The 19,848-nt window shown below is 35.0% G+C and overlaps 1 protein-coding gene across 5 annotated transcripts in view; it reads right to left on the minus strand.

Annotated features, from left to right (window-relative positions):
* Positions 1–275: 275 nt before the first annotated feature.
* Positions 276–19,848, minus strand: part of LOC124531172 (serine/threonine-protein kinase 26) — a 79,961-nt gene continuing 60,388 nt past the window's right edge. For 2 of the 5 annotated variants that reach the window (XM_047105657.1, XM_047105656.1), the window contains exons 3-11: positions 15,691–15,907; positions 8,443–8,735; positions 7,990–8,135; positions 4,809–4,969; positions 4,185–4,318; positions 2,543–2,677; positions 1,751–1,846; positions 1,271–1,381; positions 693–767 (exon numbers count right to left, since the gene is read on the minus strand). In XM_047105657.1, the coding sequence (XP_046961613.1) occupies positions 693–767; positions 1,271–1,381; positions 1,751–1,846; positions 2,543–2,677; positions 4,185–4,318; positions 4,809–4,969; positions 7,990–8,135; positions 8,443–8,735; positions 15,691–15,907 (1,368 nt within the window). Of the gene's footprint in view, positions 327–692; positions 768–1,270; positions 1,382–1,750; positions 1,847–2,542; positions 2,678–4,184; positions 4,319–4,808; positions 4,970–7,989; positions 8,136–8,442; positions 8,736–15,690; positions 15,908–19,848 lie in introns of those variants that run through there. The other 3 variants (XM_047105653.1, XM_047105655.1, XM_047105654.1) reach the window with 3 other exon arrangements.

Genomic DNA, 19,848 nt, shown 5'->3' on the forward strand with positions numbered 1-19,848 from the left:
AGCCCCTCGACCACCTCAACGAGATACTCATATCGACGCGATGACGCAGGAATTTAGGTTCTCTCTTATTTAGTTCAATATTAGCCACTAGGTTAGGGTAACAAAATATAATATATGCAGCGCCGCGGGCGGTGACGTCGCGGCGGGCGGTGACGTCGCGGCGGGCGGTGACGTCGCGGCGGGCGGTGACGTCACGGCGGGCGGTGACGTCGCGGCGGGCGGTGACGTCAGGGCGGGCGGTGACGTCACGGCGGGCGGTGACGTCACGGCGGGCGGTGACGTCACGGCGGCGGCGCGGGCGGGCGCGGCGCCGGCGCTACGGGGCCCTGCGACGGACACGTTAATGCATTACGTACCAGCCTTAAAAATACAATTAATAATTTATTATGTAATGCAAAATTACAAAGATATGAATAAAACACAGTATTTTGTGTGGAGATTGATTAATTAGAAAGCGATCAGATGTCGTTGGATGAATCGCAATGAAAATGCTGACGAATTAAAAATTACTTTCTAAAAGTATTTTGTCTGTCGTCTATTAAAGTTCATTTTAATCAAAATTAATTTACGATACATTTCTTAGATGTAAAAATAAATAACTTCGATTGTTTTGCTAATGAAACTTACAGTTGACTTTATATCGCTTTAGGCGTATATCGATAGTATAATAAATTTGTTGTGATCTTACTTACCTACCTCATCCACTGTTGCGAGTTATGTGAGGGTGGGGACGGTTGGTGCGACTGCGTGGCCACTCTCTGTACCACCTGGGAATGTAAACCAAAAATAAGGATTAAATATTAGTATTAATCGATTAAGAAGCAATCAAATTAAAATATAATTGGTAATTGAAATCGGTGTTCATACTTGAATTTATCAAAAACAAAAAAATATATTTTTGTATAGGTGTATATAGGCATGTAACAGCATTTTCATAAATTACATTAAATAGTTATTTGTATATAGTAAAATTTAATTATATTGTGAGTTATATTATTATAAATATAAATATTCAATAAAAAAGTACAGGCACTTTTGCATCATTTTAGTGTGTAGCATGCAAACACGTTGCTAGTACGTGCGTGTGCATGTGTGTCATGCGAGCGTGCGACGAGTGGACGTTTAAAACAGTGTGCGTGAGTGTGCGTATGCGTGCGTGTGCGTGTGCATATGGACGCGTGTGCTATCGTCACGTGCAGCGCTCGTGCGTGAGTGTGCGTGAGTACGCGTGTGCTATCATCACGCGCAACGCTCGTGTGTGCGTGCGTACCTGCTGCACGAAGGCGCGCGTGAGGTGCGGCGCGGCGCGCTCGGCGGCGTCGAAGGCGCGCCGCAGCTCCTCCACGGCGGCCGCGCTGCCCGCGCCGTGCTTGCGAGACAGCTGTGGACACGGTACAGATTATTATACACAACATTCAATTTCTTCATATGTATCTTAAATATCGACTAACTTTATCAATAAATAAACTGTAAGTTAATAAGTTAAATTAATAGAATTTAAAGACTATTACTTAAAAAATTACCATTTATCACTATTAAATTTACATTATGAAATTATTGTTTACATACTAACTTACAGGTGAATAAATACCCTTTTCTAGTATTTATTAAACAACGCAATAGTCTTTCAATTCTAATAGCAACTTATATTTAAGAAAAATCATACCATATTTAGAAAACACAGTATCGAATAAATATTAATAAATGAGTTTCTAAATAGAAATAATATCTAATAAAGAATGTGTGTTACCTCGTTTAATAACGGATATATAAGTTGCTGGAGGTAAGCGTGTCGCCTCACTTTGTTCTCCTCGTTGTTTGCTCCTCTGTGATCCAACGGCGATGACTGAAATCATATAGCAACGTGTTATGTTTGGTCATAAATTATTGTATCAGCTGTTTTTATAATTTCGACTCTAAGCCTATACAACTTATAAGCCCAAGGGGGCTTCCCTCGAACTTATAAGAATCACCCTATAAATTTCGAAAAAAATGCCCTATTACGGTCACGTTAAGATAATTTGTATACTTTAAAACGAGTCCGTGTGATACCTATGCTATGAGGATTGATAAGTAATACAAAAAAAGTCGTCTTGGATAGAATAAACGATTCGTGACAACTGAACGCAAATGACAAACTAATACTTATATGGAAACCAAAGAGTTGGACATTATATTGTCCTTTAGATCAAGAAAAAGAAAGTCGTCTTCAAAACCACGTGCGCATACCTCAATTTCTTAATTCAAGGTCAAATTTTATTTACCTCTTTCCCATAGAGTAAAATGACTAAAAAGTAATTTATAGTATATATTGTCTTTATAATTCATCTCGTACTCAGAGGTGAAGGAAAACACCGTAAGGAAACCTGCATGTGACAAATTTCATAGAAATTCTGCCACATGTGTATTCCACCAACCCGCACTGGAACAGCGTTGTGGAATATGTTCCAAACCTTCTCCTCAAAGGGAGAGGAGGCCTTTAGCCCAGCAGTGGGAATTTACAGGCCGTTGTTGTTGTTGTGCCAGTGTGTCGAGCGCTCACCGCTTTGTTGTTGTAGACGACGCTGTCGCGGCTGGCGTCCCGGTCCTTGCGCTCGTCGCGCTCGGCGCGCTCGGCGCGCTCGCGCTCCTTGCCGCCGCGCGCCTCGCCCGCCGACAGCGGCGACTGCCGCGACTGCTGTTGGCATACACACTGGTGTTATTTGCAGTACAGTGACACATGGTTTCATTTCATTTCGATTTATTGTTTAATCGTAATATGAGAACGAGTCTCGTCACTTTGCTTTATTAAAATATATATAGTACGACACAACTTAGATGTCGCATCGGCAAAATTCGTAAAACCGATCACATCCGAATTAAGTACGCTATCCCAAATTATCGATATTTATTTCTCATGCGAATATGATCTTTGCACAAACGTAATAACTTGTAATATCGTATGACCTAATATATTCATTAATTTGACGCGTCGATTTACATGCGCTTGCTTTCTCTGACGCGTGAATCTATAGCGACGAATAGCGTCGAATGGCGCGATAGGGAGCTATTTCTATTGGTTGTGTAAATCGGCAGTTATCGGTGTTATTTTCATTCCATTGCATTTTCCGATGCTACATCTAATTTGTGTCCTACTATATAGTCCATTCCAATGACAAAAGGAAACATTCAAAACATACCGTATTTTTCAATATCACAAGTGTTTTGTTGATAATTCCACTATAAGATTAACTACAAACAGTTCTTGATTAATATATCTTCATTTGTAATACAACAATATTTCACTAAACTACATAGATCCACTTTAATTTCACTTCCAAAGTAACGAAAACAGTTTTGTCGACATTCAAGACGCCATTTCTCGATGACGAACATTAAAAATAGAGGCCTCAACTAGGCATGTTCGTTAAACGAATGTAGACGAATGAATTTATACAGATAAAAAATATATTATTTTAGTTTTAAAATTCATTATGGATATTTATTTTAAATATATTTATTTAATTGGTTGTAATATATAATATGAATTATTTATTAGAAACGTAAAAAGTTACCTAACGATAGACAAAAAAGTTATTTTTATACATTAAGGTTTTTACATAAAAATAATATTTTTACCAAAAATGTTAAAAGAATTATTTTACTTAAAAATAATCTCTTATCTCGAAATGTAGATCAGTTTTGTTCATAGCAATTTTATAGTTTTGAAAATAATACAATGTTAAGAAAGACATTGGTCTCTCATCTTTCGTATCATGTGCACGGATACATATTCGGAATTCTCTGAAGTTTTTTATTACGACCTGACTTTGTTTAAACGGAAAATTACTTTTAAAATCAAAAAATAATACATCGTTCTTTAGCATTAATTACCCATTCATTCAATTATTTTCACCTCACTAGTCGAACGCAAATGACATATCAATTCAAGGTCAAAGTTGTTTATTTATCTTTTCTCCTCTTCCCATTGGAATAGACTATACCTACTATGTTACCTACGATATAGGACGACGATTTTATTTCGTCCCGTTTAATGTGAGACGAAAAAATACGTACTTTAAAAGTTGAATTTTAGTGCGATCACCTACTGAACCGATTTTTTTTCAATAACTGTTAAACATTGATCTTTTATTTCGAATACAAGCTAGTCTAAAAGTTGTATATTTTAATGAACGTCGACTAACGGGTTGCTTGTCGGGCGTATTGTTGTTGAGCGGCGCCGGCTTGTGGCTGTTGTGGTTGTCGGCCGGCGCGTCCTCGCGGGCGCTCAGCGAGCCGTTCTGCTTGGGCGACACCGGCGACGTCGGCGAAGGTATCACTGGAACACGACATTGTCAATACATTAAAACGAATCGTATATGCAGACAGCTGCACACAGATAGAAATTTATGAAGTTTACTGGTAATTAACAACAACAGCCTGTAAATTCCCACTGCTGGGCTAAAGGCCTCCTCTCCCTATGACGAGAAGGTTTGGAACATATTTCACCAGGCTGTTTCAACGCGGGTTGGTAGAATACACATGTGGCAGAATTTCTATGAAATTTGTCACATGCAGGTTTCCTCACGATGTTTTCCTTCACCGCTGAGCACGAGATGAATTATAAAGACAAATTAAGCACATGAATCAGCGGTGCAGGCTTGCCTGGGTTGGGTGGAGCAATCATCGGTTAAGATGCACGCGTTCTAACCACTGGGCAATCTCGACTCAATTGTTAAACTAAATATCAATGTTGTATAGGAACTGCCAGGGGGGGTGTTTGTTTAAGACATTAAAAGGTAGAATAATATTCGTGGCACGGTGCTTACCGGCGTCGTCGTGCAAGGCGCGTCGCTTGTCGTCGGCGAGGTGCGCGTGGTGCGCGATGTGCGCGTGGTGCGCCAGCGGCGCCGCGCGCGCGCCCGCCCCGCCGCGCACCGTCATGATCCACGGCTCGTCCGCCTCGCTGTCGCCGCGACTGCACTCCTCACTGCAACCACGAAACGCTTGCTTTTATTTCAAACTAAGTATTTATTGACTTCAGAATATATAAAATATAATTGTTGTTTATTCCGAATTTACTGACATACTCTGTAACTAAAATCCTGAAAAAAAAGTAACTACTCAATTTCTTATCGGTTGATATGGAATAGATTGGCGGACGAGCATATGGGCCACATGATGGTAAGTGGTCACCATCACCCATAGACAATGACGCTGTAAGAAATATTAACTATTCCTTACATCGTCAATGAGCCACCAACCTTGGAAACTAAGATGTTATGTCCCTTGTGCCTGTAGTTACACTGGCTCACTCACCCTTCAAACCGGAACACAACAATACTGAGTACTGTTATTTGGCGATAGAATAACCGGTGAGTGGGTGGTACCTACCCAGACGGGCTTGCACAGAGCCCTACCACCAAGGTTCTTCTGGGTAGAATCTATTTTAAATTCAAATATTTTCTATTTTAAATTTTCTTTCCATAGTGTAATATGACGATTCATAACTGTTTTTATGAGTATACATGAATAAAGAATATTTTGCTTTTAATTAAATTGATCAATACTAAACGAGAGGTGGCATTGATTCACTAACCAAAATACCCGTAATCCGTTAATTGAAAACGATACCTGTACAATTTTAACTTTATTTCAAACCACAGACGCGTATATTTGTGATTTTACAACTTATTATTTTATTCAAATAATAATAGACAGTCTCTGTATAATCGGTATTTTAAGAAGATTAAATTAAAGTTACAATTTCTTTCTGATTAATTACTAGCCGGGTTAAATGAAGAAACTACGACGAAGGAAGAAATAAGCACAAACAACAGTACGCAAATCAGTCGTAAATATGAACAAATTTTGTATTTTAATAAACAAATAGATTTGATTTTGCATGCATTTTGAATCGCGAATTGGAATGTTTACTTTACATATTACGTCCATAATTCTTCAACCTAACAACCTTATGCAAATTATGATTTGACATGAAATAATATCTAATATTAACACAAACAAACTGCCACAGAGATAAATCACGCATACTAAAACCCATGTAATATTTACAAATCTATAAAATAGACAAGTCGAAACGAGTTACGAAACCAGATGACATAATATACTATTATGAACCAAGACAAAGGTAATCACAATAATGACTCACGATACATTTAATGCCAGCGGTTCTCAAAAGTCGAAAACTCCCTTTATAACTTTAGTATTCTGTTGCGCTGAACAAAAACTATACATTATATGCCCCAAAAAATCAGAAATTCCTTACAATAACCGACCACATTTTTAATTATACATTTTATTGTATTAATTTACCAAATAAACGACCAAAGAAACGACTGGTGGATTGTGTGAAAGAAGTTATGGTTAGAAAGAATGTTACTTGTTATATGACGTCCGAAAAGTATGGAAGGAGAAGACATTCTGCGCCGACCTCAAACGAAATTGGGATAAGGGCAGGAGGATGATGGTTGTATTTATTTACAAAATGTATGATATGTATGTTTCAGTGTTACTCTTGTAAAAGAAAATTTCCTAGTTTTTTTTAGGATAATGTTTTTAATAGTATTAAAGTCGTTTGAGAACCACTGGCGTAAGGAACTACAAAGCCTAATATCCTATTCTACTACAAATAGTAGCCAGATTCCAACAAAGGAACATATTAGATCCTTTTATAATTCAGCAACACACGCGATACGGTGATCACGGTTACATTGATTGCGCTATTTAAGCAATAAATAAACGAATTTATCCTTGATACAAATACGATGTGAGTCACAAGTATAACACTTAATACAATTAATATACATTAATCGCTGTCGAAATATAGTCCTCGGCAATATTTATAGAGCGATATGAGCATTATAATTATGTAACTAGCGACCCGCCTTGGCTTCGCACGGGTACTTGATATCTATCATATTATGACAAAATAACATAAAATCATTATAAATTGTAGTATACGTGTTATTGTGATGTATAGCTTATTTTACTGGAAAATTTCATCCATATCAGTTCAATAGTTTTTTCGTGAAAGAGTAACAAACAAACGACATCCATCCTCAAAAACTTTCGAATTTATGATAAAAGTATGTAAGATTGGAAACACGCCTTTACTAACGAATGAAAAATATTGCATACATTGAAAAAAAAAATCGAATAACTGGTCGCTTTCAATCTGGTCCGCGAGATTTTGCTATTATGAACAAATCATACATTTATCATACTTTTGCGTTATGCGTTATGCTTGCTGAATTCTCTGCAAGATTATTCTGCGCAAGACTCCACCAGATGTGCGTAAACCCTAGAGGGCACTTTTAATTTCACAAGTGTTCTTTCGTTTTACAAGTGTATCGTGTCAATTAAACGTGCTGCTGCCACACGTGCGACATGTCGATTATACCGAGGAGAACCATCATGAATTAAATTACTTTTACGCTATACAAATTCTAGAGTACCTACTCACATAATATAATCAAAAACTAATTATTTATAAAATAAATACGTGTCGTTTCGAAATGTCCATGGCAAAAAATCGAATCAATCACATAAATTCTACGATGTTAACAAAATAATAACATATGATAAATACTAATTTACATAGTACAGTGAATTATAAAAATATACGAAAATATAATACTCTAGAAATTGCATAATTTAATAACGTTACGTAATTAGGTACTAATTAGACAACAATAACATACAATTCATTTAGAAGGATAAATCGATTTTATTAAATAGGTAATTATCTAACTACACTTGTCATATCTATACGCCTGTTATTATACTTGGTCGTATTATTGATACCAATATTCAAATTCCCATTATAAATTTGTCACTAATGAAATTAAAGTATGTAGATCGAGCAGTTTTACGTCATTCGAATGAATCGAAATGGATTTCTGTGATCGAAAACGTCGGTAACGTTGTATGTAGGTGCGATGTGTTCAAATATCAAATAAGACGGTTAGATGTTTGCAATGTACTCACGAATCCGAATTCTCCGACTCAGTTTCGCTCTCCTCGCTCCTCTGCGCCTTCCACTTCTTATACCTATCAATAAGATCCATTAAATACGAATTCTTCTTAGCCTTCCTGATGAACTGAAATTTTAACAACTCTTTCGCTGTCGGCCTCTGTAACGTAGAAAATATCATTTATAAAAAACATATAGTATTATAAATATCTTATTAATTAGTTAATTAATATTATTTCTGACTTTTAATGTTTCATTTGCAATGAGTAGAAATAGAAATATAAATAGCAATGTCATTATCTTGCTCGTATGAATGTTAAGTATTATATATGAAATACTATATAGATCGTATACTACGTTTTATATGTAAGTAGCGTCTCACTAAAGAGGGCAATATCCCTAGAATTACATTGTCATTCAAACCTACGATCAATCACTAATCGATCACAGATAACGGACGCACTTACATTTTCGGGGTCTTTATTCAGGCACGCCTCGACGAACTCTTTGAACGGTTTCGAGTAACTGCCGGTCAGCTGAGGGGGGTTGTTTTTGGGTATGAGGAATAGCACTCTCATGGGATGAAGTTCGGAGTTGGGGGGTTCGCCTTTCGCTAGTTCTATTGCTGTGATTCCAAGCGACCATATGTCGGCTTTGCTGTCGTAACAAGACTGTTTGATCACTTCAGGCGCCATCCAGAAGGGCGTGCCGACGAAAGTGTTACGCTTGCTCGTTGTATTCGTTAGTTGGCCCGCGACACCTGCAAATATCATATATATTTTGTTACATATAAATATTTGACTATTTAATTTACCCTTTAACTATCATTGTAATGAAAAATTCAATACGAAAACCAGTTCAACTTGTCCAGATAATCGAAATTACCAATGAATATGTAATGCCGTTTAAACTATTGTTTAATTAAAATGTTAATTCTCACTTAGATAAAAATCCTATACTAAAAATTGGACGATTAAGACGTTTCTATTTAAAGCAAAAGTTTAAATCTAAAACAGACTTTACTATATAAATCTTTAGGTCGAAAATACTAAATTTAAAATATCTTCCACTTTCGAGGTCAAGTAACAACAAAATGACGTAAATACGCCCCTTGAGAGGTTAGTGTTTGAGATATTCCTGAAGGTACAAGACCACTTTGGCACTCGTCGTACACAGACGACGGCACTCTAAATGTCTCATCCTCCTCTCGACATAATATAATAAGTTCTTGGAAATATACATAACGTTTTACGTCACCAGCGAAAACTTGAGTACATTTAGCGTTGACTCCGATGCACATACAGTAAGGCAAACGGTTCAAATATTGAATGTTGGCTCCAAGCCAGCCAGTATAGAGATGGTTTACTTAGCCAGTCGTCTCTGGTTTAACCTACCCATGCGAACAAATAATTTTATATCGAACAATATGTGGTATTGCAGACGCTAAAATATTTGGGGAAATATAAATACAATACTAAAATACTATATATGTGCATAAAACTATAACTATGCGACACGACAAGAATCATATGTGATTAACCACTCTATATGAAATATAACAACATGAAGCCTTCGAAATATAAAAGAAAGATATGATTGACGTATATTATGTCCCGGTGGCAGGGCTTTGTCCGCGAGACAGGTCCATCTGAGTCCCACCCACGCTTTATTTATCCTACTGACAAACATAAACAATAACAGACCTTAGTTGAAGGCACATTGTGTAAGAATATGACCACTCAGGATTACCACTGTTCAAATCAAAATCAATAATTTAAAAAGAACCGATTATGTAAACTTAGTATTCGTTATAGAATTATTTTAAATGCTAACAAAAAACTAAACTATAATAATTTAAAATACGCAAGAGGCAAATGACAAAGAATTATTTTGATAATTCATATAAATTCGTATATATTAAGAAATTACATATTCCAAATCACTGTTAGACTGTAATAAATCTAATGGAAATCGTTACAAATAAAACAAGCAGTATACCAAATATTTGTTTAAGTAAAAAAAAACCATACTAAAGAATTTATCTTTGTCTTAAAAAAGAACGAGCAGAGATTCCATACCATATGAAATATATCAGGGTTATCTTTTTCAAACATCTCTTATTTTCAACGTAGAACGCAGTTGGAATGAAAATAATCAAAAGTTTTTTCACGATATCAGTCTGAATATCTACGTGGGAAACATTGATAACGTTTATCTAATAATCCATAAAACCTACGATAAATCTGACAGGACTCAAACGAACGATAATGACGAGACAATTTAATAGTGTTGTGAGGTGCGCCCGTCCATCAAACGATATCACTTACATTAATATAGAAACAAATATTGACAGATTCATGTTCAAGGCTGAACCTAATGACGGGCTAATACAAGAACTAATTGGCCGTTTCTCTCTTATACTATAGTAGTAGTAGTTATTCATATATGATATTTATGAACTATTCTATATTTATTATGTATAGAAAGTAGTAACGTTCAATTACTTGCTTCGTCACTGTTTGTAGAGCCAGACGTAGCTTAATTTGAATGATGCAATATGGTTTATTTTTTTCAGAATATTATTATATCTTCCTGATAAGAACTCAGACTGAAGACCGGCAAATAGCTTTCGTCAATAGAATGTGACATTTGAAAAACAAAATTTAACAGACAGGCAAAGCAAACCAGTTCAGTTCAAGCGGTTAAGTTAGCCGTAGGTTAAAATAATAATTAATTAATAAAATAAAATTCAAACCTAACGTAGTATACGCAGAATTGTACTTATATTGTTATAGAGAGACAATAAGACTTTCGCGGATCGTTCATAGAACAGTGATATTACGAATTCATAAAATAAAGTGATTGTACTCTAAAACAATTACGATCTATGAAAACTATTAAAGTTAGCGTGTCACGCGATGTCACTCTCCGGGGAGCTCGTTCGAAACAAACTGATAAGAATAAAAAAAAAATTCAAATATCGGTTACTATATAAAGCCTAAATTATTTATTTCATACAATACTGGCGACCCGCCCCGGCTTCGCACGGGAGCAATGCAGACACTAAATATACTATAGAATTTGATTAATTTACATATCACATTAGAAACTTCTAAAATTATCAGTGTTTCTTTACCATATTGTCCATGTATTGTATACAAAACCTTCCTCTTGAATCACTCTATCTATTAAAAAAATCGCATCAAAATCCGTTGCGTAATTTTAAAGATCTAAGTATACATAGAGACAGACAACGGTAAGCGACTTTGTTTTATACAATGTAAAGAAAATATGACTAACTACCCGTCCCGGCTCCACACGAGTACAATAAGGTTCTGTATACAACGTTTAGAACGAACATAAAAAGAAAAATTACTGTTTTTCTGGCAACATTTTTTTTTCTATTTTTATATACATTTTTCATGTATATAAACTTTCCTCTTGAATCAACCCGATGAAAACCGTATTGCGTAGTTTAAAAGATCACAACGTAAAGATGGCGGGTGGCGACTTTGTTTTATACAAAGAGAGAATGCAGAGATGTACAAATGTCAATCCCCTCATGTCAAGCAGGTTTAAAGGTTATTCTGTCACTCTACTCTAGTAACGGTTGGTCGGTTAGTAACAGTTGTGGCAGAATTAATTTCAATAAGTTCTTGCCTTCTCGATAATTTCATTCACGATATGTAACTTTCACATAAATAATGATGAACAAAAAAATTTGAATATAGCGTGTTCAAATCTGCTCTCAAGTATTTCTATACACTTGGTAATATCGTCTGTTTATATTATGTAAACTATATGTGTGTATGTACTCATGTATATGTGTCAAGTACGGTATACATATCCTCTAACCTAAGTTTATTTAAAATTTTTCAAAGACTTGAAATCTCGGCACAACTCAAAATTTGGAAAAATAGATAAAAACTAAATGGTTTTGTATATTTAAGAAAATACAAGTCGGTTTTAATGTAGTCCTTCGCTTTTGGTGCCAGCAAATACACATTTTGATTACATAAAAAATATAAAATCAATCATCAAACTAGTGAATAAGTCACTATACAAAATATTTTCATCAAAACAACCGGCTCTAACATTTCTCTGAATAAAGAATACAACTAAAAAATTAACTAAAATAAAACCAAATATCCAAAAGCCTAGGAATTACCTATATTGAAACGACACAAAAAGTATGAAAACCGAAGTCAGTTATAATACCGGAGAAGTTCTATAACGTGATACTCAAAAAAACGGACACTAAAATTCAATAGTAAGGATAGAATCACAAATTTTGAACTATTGAATTTTTGAGAAAGACTATACTAGTAGCATCTTAATATAATTGATTGTTTTCATAAGTAAATATTACGGTACTAAGTAGTTAATTATATACAAGCGCATTTAATTCACGCTCGTCTTCGTTAACAATAGTCTAAAATTTAAACAGATTAAAATTCGAAGCGCAGCAAAGTACTTAAACAATAACATTATTAACTATAACCTCCGAAACGCGCTGCATCTTCTACTATATTGTTTTCAGTAAGAAAGGATCAAAAATAATTTCTCGTCATATATTACAACATCAGCCTACAATTTTCCCACTGCTGGGTTAAAGCTTCTTCTCCCTTTGAGGAGTAGGTTCAAAACATATTAAGCCATGCTGTTCCAATGCGGGTTGGTGGAATACACATGTGGGAGAACTTCTATGAAATTAGACACATGCAGGTTTCCTAACGATGTTTTCCTTCACCACCGAGCACGAGATGAATTATAAACACAAATTAAGCTCATGAATATTCAGTGGCGCCTGCCTGGATTTGAACCCGTAATCATCGGTTAAGATTTAAGCTATCTATCCACTAGGCCGCTCGGCTCTTATATTAATATAGATTTAATACAACAAACACTTATGTATAAGCCTTCACGTAGTCGCTACGTTTGAAATCTTTTCCGAATAGTTGTTCAAGCGTGCCGCATCGAGTTTACGCAATAATATAATAAAACCGATCACGTCCGATATGGAATCCCAGTACAATAACGATATTGCTACCGTACGAGAAGTTTTAAAGGAGTGGTAAATAATATGGCGAAACTATTATATTGAAATAAGACTTTATCACAAGATTACTTTAGAGTGCAACGATTATGACGTCAACTGACTTTATCACTGTCATATTATGTCATGAAATACAATGATTTTAAAACTATTTTACTCTCTTACTATTTTACTCTTTTTATACTCTACTATATTAACTCATCCCGGCACCGCACGTGTAGAGGAAGAGGCCTAGGCCTATATTAGCAGACAGATATACAAAGAAAATAGTTTTTTTTGACACGTGAGAGCATCAAGCTAGGTGCAGTGACGGCATACGAAAAATGACGTAAGAGATTAGTTTGTAGTTAATCGCTCATTGGCACGAACTAAGAGACCTATGGCCCAGCAGACGAACACGGGCTGATGGTAATTACACAAATTAAATAAATATTAACACCCGATGTTATATTAATTGTTCCGAAAATAAATATTTGGTTTTACGTTTTCATAATTATAAAATTTAACTAAATTCTTATATTCCTGTTCTTTTTTTAAATCTCATTTTAACGATTAAATTTGGTATCCTATATGAGAAAAATGTCAAACAAGATTCGCAAACCAAACTAAGCGGCTTGCTTTTCTCAAGGGACAATCATATTGGTTACTAGCTTTTGCCCGCGACTTCGTTCGCGTGGACTTCAGGTTCGTCCCGTCTAGTCTAGTAATCGCTTAAAATCGCTTCGTAAATAAGCCATTATTTCTCGTACAAAATAAAGGATAAAAATGGTTATTGTGGGTTATTCCTAAGAGATAAACATATAACATCAGGGACTTTTTTGTAGACCTTTTTAAGTTGTACAATACTGTAGTACATTGTTTTGATCTACCTTGTAGGATTCAGTCAGCGTTTGCAATGTAAGCGCAAAAAATGTGTTTTTTACGACCTCACATTAGAAACCTCAAAAATTGTAGCCTATGTGTTATTCTGATGTATAAGCTATATTGTGGTAAAGTTTCATTCAAATCCATTCAGTAGTTTTTACGTGAAAGAGTAACAAACATCCATACATCCATACTTACAAACTTTCGCCTTTATAATAGTAAGTAGGATCTCAATACTACAAATTGAACTAGACCAAAAACTACCGCAGCAATAATTTTCCGAGGTCGCCACAAAAACACTACAGCAAACCTTTTTTTATCTGTGACAAAAATATACTCTACATATCAGCGAGTATAATCTAGTGTATGGGTTGCGGTTTCAATTTCCACCGGTTGTAAATACATACATGTACGCGAAACCAACGTTTGTCGCGGTTCGGTCACATTATCTACATTCCCGTTACTGTTATACATGAAAGGGGGAAAGTGCAGCGTTGTTTGTTAACTGGTTTTCATCCAATTTACGGTGTTGATTCTAACTTTGCATTAAAGAGAAATTTTATACATATCTATATTGACATTGCACGTTACAATTAAACCTGTATTGAGTTTGATTGTATGCCTTTTTGTTTTGAATTGAATGCATGTTCTTTTCATCACTTATAACCAACGCACGAGCAAATGGGCTACCTAACGGATAGTAGCTATGCTCATAGACATGAAAATACATGAATACGCACACTATAAAACTAAAATATTATTTACATAAGGACACTAAATCTGTTGTGGCACAATGGTTGCAGAAGCCCCGCCGCATCACATTAATGATTAAAGCAATAAATCCATAATCTTATATGAAGTCGTTTGCAAATTATTAAAAACCTATTAGAGCCAAGATGACACAATGGAAAGAACACGTTGTTTTAAGATTTCAATCGAATATTGCGGGTTTGAATTCACGCTATAGCGTTTTAATTTATGTTTATACCATTCATCTCGTGTCTGACTATGAAGGCAAATATTAACAAGAAAACTCCTTATATCGGATTTTATTATCGGATATATTGCATTTTATGTTAATTCATTAAATTGTAACTATTGACGAAAAAATTAAATCAAATTTCACAATCAAAAATCAAGTATACGATTGTCTTTTTTTAATGACTTTCAGATTGTTTTTTAATTTGAAGGTTTTTAAAAGACCTTCGATATATGAACGCCAGTTTAAGTAATTAATACGCAAAACATATACTCGTTCGATTTGAAAGCGATTGAACTCTATCGAGAATACGATCGAAACCAATTTTCCTAATAAAAGAATTGTAATTAAAGTATCGGAACATTATTAACTTTGTGTTTGTTTTGTTTAGAAAGTCCCTATATTGTACCCACAGTACAATATAGGGACTTTCTAAGACCAACCGTTTAATGCAAATTATATATAACTACATATGTTTGATTTTGACGAAGGCTGTTATTTAATCACTAGCTAACATAAACAATAGAACCAAAAACAAAGATAATATTGGTGTTTATTATTCATCTCGTACCAACGTCGCTAGGTAGGTAATATGTTTGATAAAATTTGCCGAATAAGTGCATGGACATTAACCAGAAACTTCACTGCATTTACAAATATGGATTTGTAAATGCAGTGAAGTTTCTGGTTAGTGGTAGCTGGATACCTTCCACTTAGCAGGAGCGATTGGGTCTCCAAGAGATTTTCGCTCGGAGAAATTTATATATAGGGGCTTCAATATACTTTATTAACTAGATTCAAATTTTGTTTACTCACCGAAATCAGCTAATTTGACATCTCCCATCTCACTGAGCAGTACGTTTGCTGCTTTTATATCTCTGTGCAGCTTCCTCTCAGAGTGTAGGTAGTCGAGACCGCGCAGTACCTCACGAAGGATCACTGCGATGTGCATCTCTTCGAAGCTCCCGGCCTTCATGAGGTCTAACGCGGACCCCCCGCCGAGGTATTCCATTATAATCCATAATTTTGTTCCCTGGAAAAAAAAAACAATATTCATTAGATAAATATAAATCTAGGATTTTAAACTAACATGGTTATTTTTATTATTAAAGTTATTAATTTCGGGATATTTACCATGTTTTTTATTTTTGTTCGGTGGAGCTCGATATTTCGACATTGTCTACGAATGTCTTGTTCACGAGACTGAAGTGTGCGGGTAGATGCTGATAATGTTAGAGGTGTCCGTATCGAACTACCTCCTTTCTTGTACGTTATCAGCATCTACCCGCACACTTCAGTCTCGTGAACAAGACATTCGTAGACAATGTCGAAATATCGAGCTCCATCGAACAAAAATAAAAATATGGTAAATATCCCGAAATTAATAACTTTAATAAATATAAATCTTTTACCAAAGAATAATCAATAAATTTTATATAGACCTCGTGCGGCAAAGATAACAAATCCACCCTTGGGCATAGAGTTACTTTTGTTCAAGTTAATTGCAGATGATATATAAACATCGCCATGGGACCTGACTTAATTCCATTTTTGGTACGTAATCATGTATATTTGTATCGTATTACTTCCATCGTATGATCTTAATTGAATATATACATATTAATTATTGATAACCCTCAGCTAGTTATAATGTAATCTTTATTATGTTACAATACAAACATTCGTCGAGTTATCGTCCGTAGTACGCATTAACCTTGACATTTTCGCAAGTTTCTTGCGTAAATGCCACCGACGCCCTTCGTAGCGAGTATATCGTATCATATGTTATTATAGTTGATTGTCAGCTAATATACGAAAATTATATTCTACTTGCAAAAACTTCCGAACGTCGTATCGTCCTGTGTTGTTATACCTATTGTCATGGCGATCGGTTAAACGATATATGTATTCATTTCGAGTTTCGAGTCGAGATGGCCCAGTGGTTAGAACGCGTGCATCTTAAACGATGATTGCGGGTTCAAACTCAGGCAAGCACCGCTGTTTCATGTGCTTAATTTGTCTTTATAACTCATCTCGTGCTCGACGAAGGAAAACATCGTGAGGAAACCTGCATGTGTTTAATTTCATCGAAATTATGCCACATGTGTATTCCACCAACCCGCATTGGAACGGCGTGGTGGAATATGATCCAAACCTTCTCCTCAAAGAGAAAGGAGGCCTTTAGCCCAGCAGTGGGAATTTACAGGTTGTTGTTGTTGTATTCATTTAGAACATCCAACAAAAAGAAACAAAAGTTATAATATAAAAAAAGTAATTTCCAAATTAATATTAAGACATGATAAAAAAAGTTTTCTAGGTCTATACGCAGGGGAATTACAAATTATAAAATAAAATAAAATTTAATTTGAAAAGATAAAGTTATAATAATATTATAATAGATAGTTAGCTAATTTGGATAATTAATAATATTTATCGCCACTGACAGTGACGGATCGAGTAACGAAATATATGTACGTAATACCGACATCTATATCAGTATATATATTTGTATATATTATAATTCTGCGTCATGCCTCGGGCAGTATATGAGCAAAATATTATTTTTTATCTTTAACAATCGTCAAAAAAGCGGTTGCTCTGAAATAGTCGGTATATGTATTTTATTTATATTTAATGTTGATAATTATTTTTGTGTTTGGTGCACTAGATAAAGCCGTTTGACGTGACGTTTTTAATTCAATACGTTTATTCATCCATTTAAACTTTTTGTTCTATCGAAAAATATACTAAAATACGCACGAGACGCAGGCGAATAATAAAAGCAGCTGGTTATATATCCATAATGAATACATTCATACTTACTAATATATTTTATACGAACGTTTAGACATTCAATACATTTATTAGAGGAGGAAACCTGAGTATATATCTGAGAACCTTCCTTTTTGGAGCGGTTATTTACGATATCGGTTGCAGTTCCTACTGGATATAGGTCGTAAATCTTTCCGGAACGGAGCCAAAAGCCACGGGAGACAATAAAAGAATAGGGAGCGCCGCGGGGCGTGGGCTGGTTTCAAGTTATGAATATGATCTCGTGTGCCTAGTGAGTGATGCGCGTATCCACGTAGCGTAATGTGACGCGGAAGACGACAATGGAGGCAACGGGCCGAGGATCCGGCACGTCTCGTTCACGCTCCATCAGCTGATTTGTTATAGGGTCATAAAATATGTTTTCAGATTACCGTACAATAAAAATTGATAAAATTGTTGTAGCTGATATTGAAACCGGTATACTCATATACGTTCTACCTTTATCCCCTTGCAATATTTCTATGATCGATATTGGTAAAACCTCTATCAGGTATTAGATCATACATTTTGGATCCAAATGTATTTAAAGTGTATGTTAAAAGTACAAAACCCACATATGTATAAGATACTGAAAAACAACAGTACAACAACACTCTTGAAAATTAAAATGTAGTAAAATGTATTATAAAAATTTGAATCGAAGAACATTCTGGAAAGAAATCTTAAAATTTTACAACACCTCGTAATTAGGAAGTTTAAAATATTTAATACGACATAACTCATTACGATAAAAATTAAAAGACAAACGCGAGATAATGTGTTAATTTGTCGTTCGTTTGCTCAATGATAATAATAGATAAGACTCGTGTAAGATTCGTGAGGCGCGTCGACGTCGGCTACGTGTCAACAGGCAAGTGTTATAATTAACAGAATGGAATTTATATCAACGTGCGTTGTACAAACATTTTAATTACATACAATATAATAACGATACAAGAGTGACAAACAGTCTTGTTTTATACAACAACAGCCTGTTAATTCTCACTGCTGGGCTAAAGGCCTCCGCTCCCTTTGAGGAGAAAGTTTGGAACATATTCCACCACGCTGTTCCAATGCGGGTTGGTGGAACTTGTTTTAGAATCACTTTGAAATATAGAAAGTAAACGAACTGACAAACGAACTTACAGTACAAAAATCCACACAATTTTATATATTCACAATCACTACACGCAATAAAACAAAGCCCGCCACGCCTGTATGTATCTTTGTTTCTTTGTCTGATCGTGATATATCCAACATATTTAACAATACCGAATCATTCGTGTACACAGTTTAAGTGCATTGGTTATTTCGATAATAATTCGTAACGATGAAAGAGTCGACGTAACGTGCGAGGCTTAAACCAATATCTTTACTAATACATAATAAGTCTTTTTATATAAACCTATACTGTCCCCTTGCAATATAATAAGATCTCAAAGTAGATTATTATTTTTATCCTTGGCTGTATCATAAGTAGAAAATTAATTGTAAAACCAAAGCAAAATATAAATGAAAATATCGGTACAGAAACGATTTAATCACAAAATAATGAACCATTAATAAAACCTTTCCTTGGACAGCCCTAACGAAATTCACCTCTTCGGAAGCTGTGGCCACATGAAGTACACCGCCATTATTATATACGATGAGTGCCGGTTACGAGGGAGTGGAAAATGATATTAATAATGCTATTTCGTATTATTAATGCCGCAACAGGAATCAATTTAATGCGTATAATGTTATGTAAACAAACCGATCGTATCAAAATAGCTCGCTTATTTCATTTAAGCACACTTAAGACGCCTCAATTGTGGAATGCTAAAGATAAACAATGTTTTTCGTTATGATAACTGTGTTCCGTACTTGGAATTGCTTTAATAAGTATCAATAATTCATCCAAGATTGATGTATTATTTAGTTATTTTAAAGGGACACGCTATGATCACGTTAATGAATATGAAATAACAAGATAGTCGTGTGTATACTTTTTATTCGCTGTTCGATTATACGATAACATGATAATAATTTAAAATTTTTGCGTCCTTTTATCTACAAGAACATCGCCAATAAACAACATTCGATAAAAAATAATACTGTAAACAAATATGTTAACTTTTTATGTTTTCAAAATATACTAATTCTTTTTAATAAATAAGGTTG

The sequence above is a fragment of the Vanessa cardui genome, chromosome 7 (genome assembly GCF_905220365.1).
Source record: "Vanessa cardui chromosome 7, ilVanCard2.1, whole genome shotgun sequence".
In the NCBI taxonomy this organism is placed as follows: Eukaryota; Metazoa; Arthropoda; class Insecta; order Lepidoptera; family Nymphalidae; genus Vanessa; species Vanessa cardui.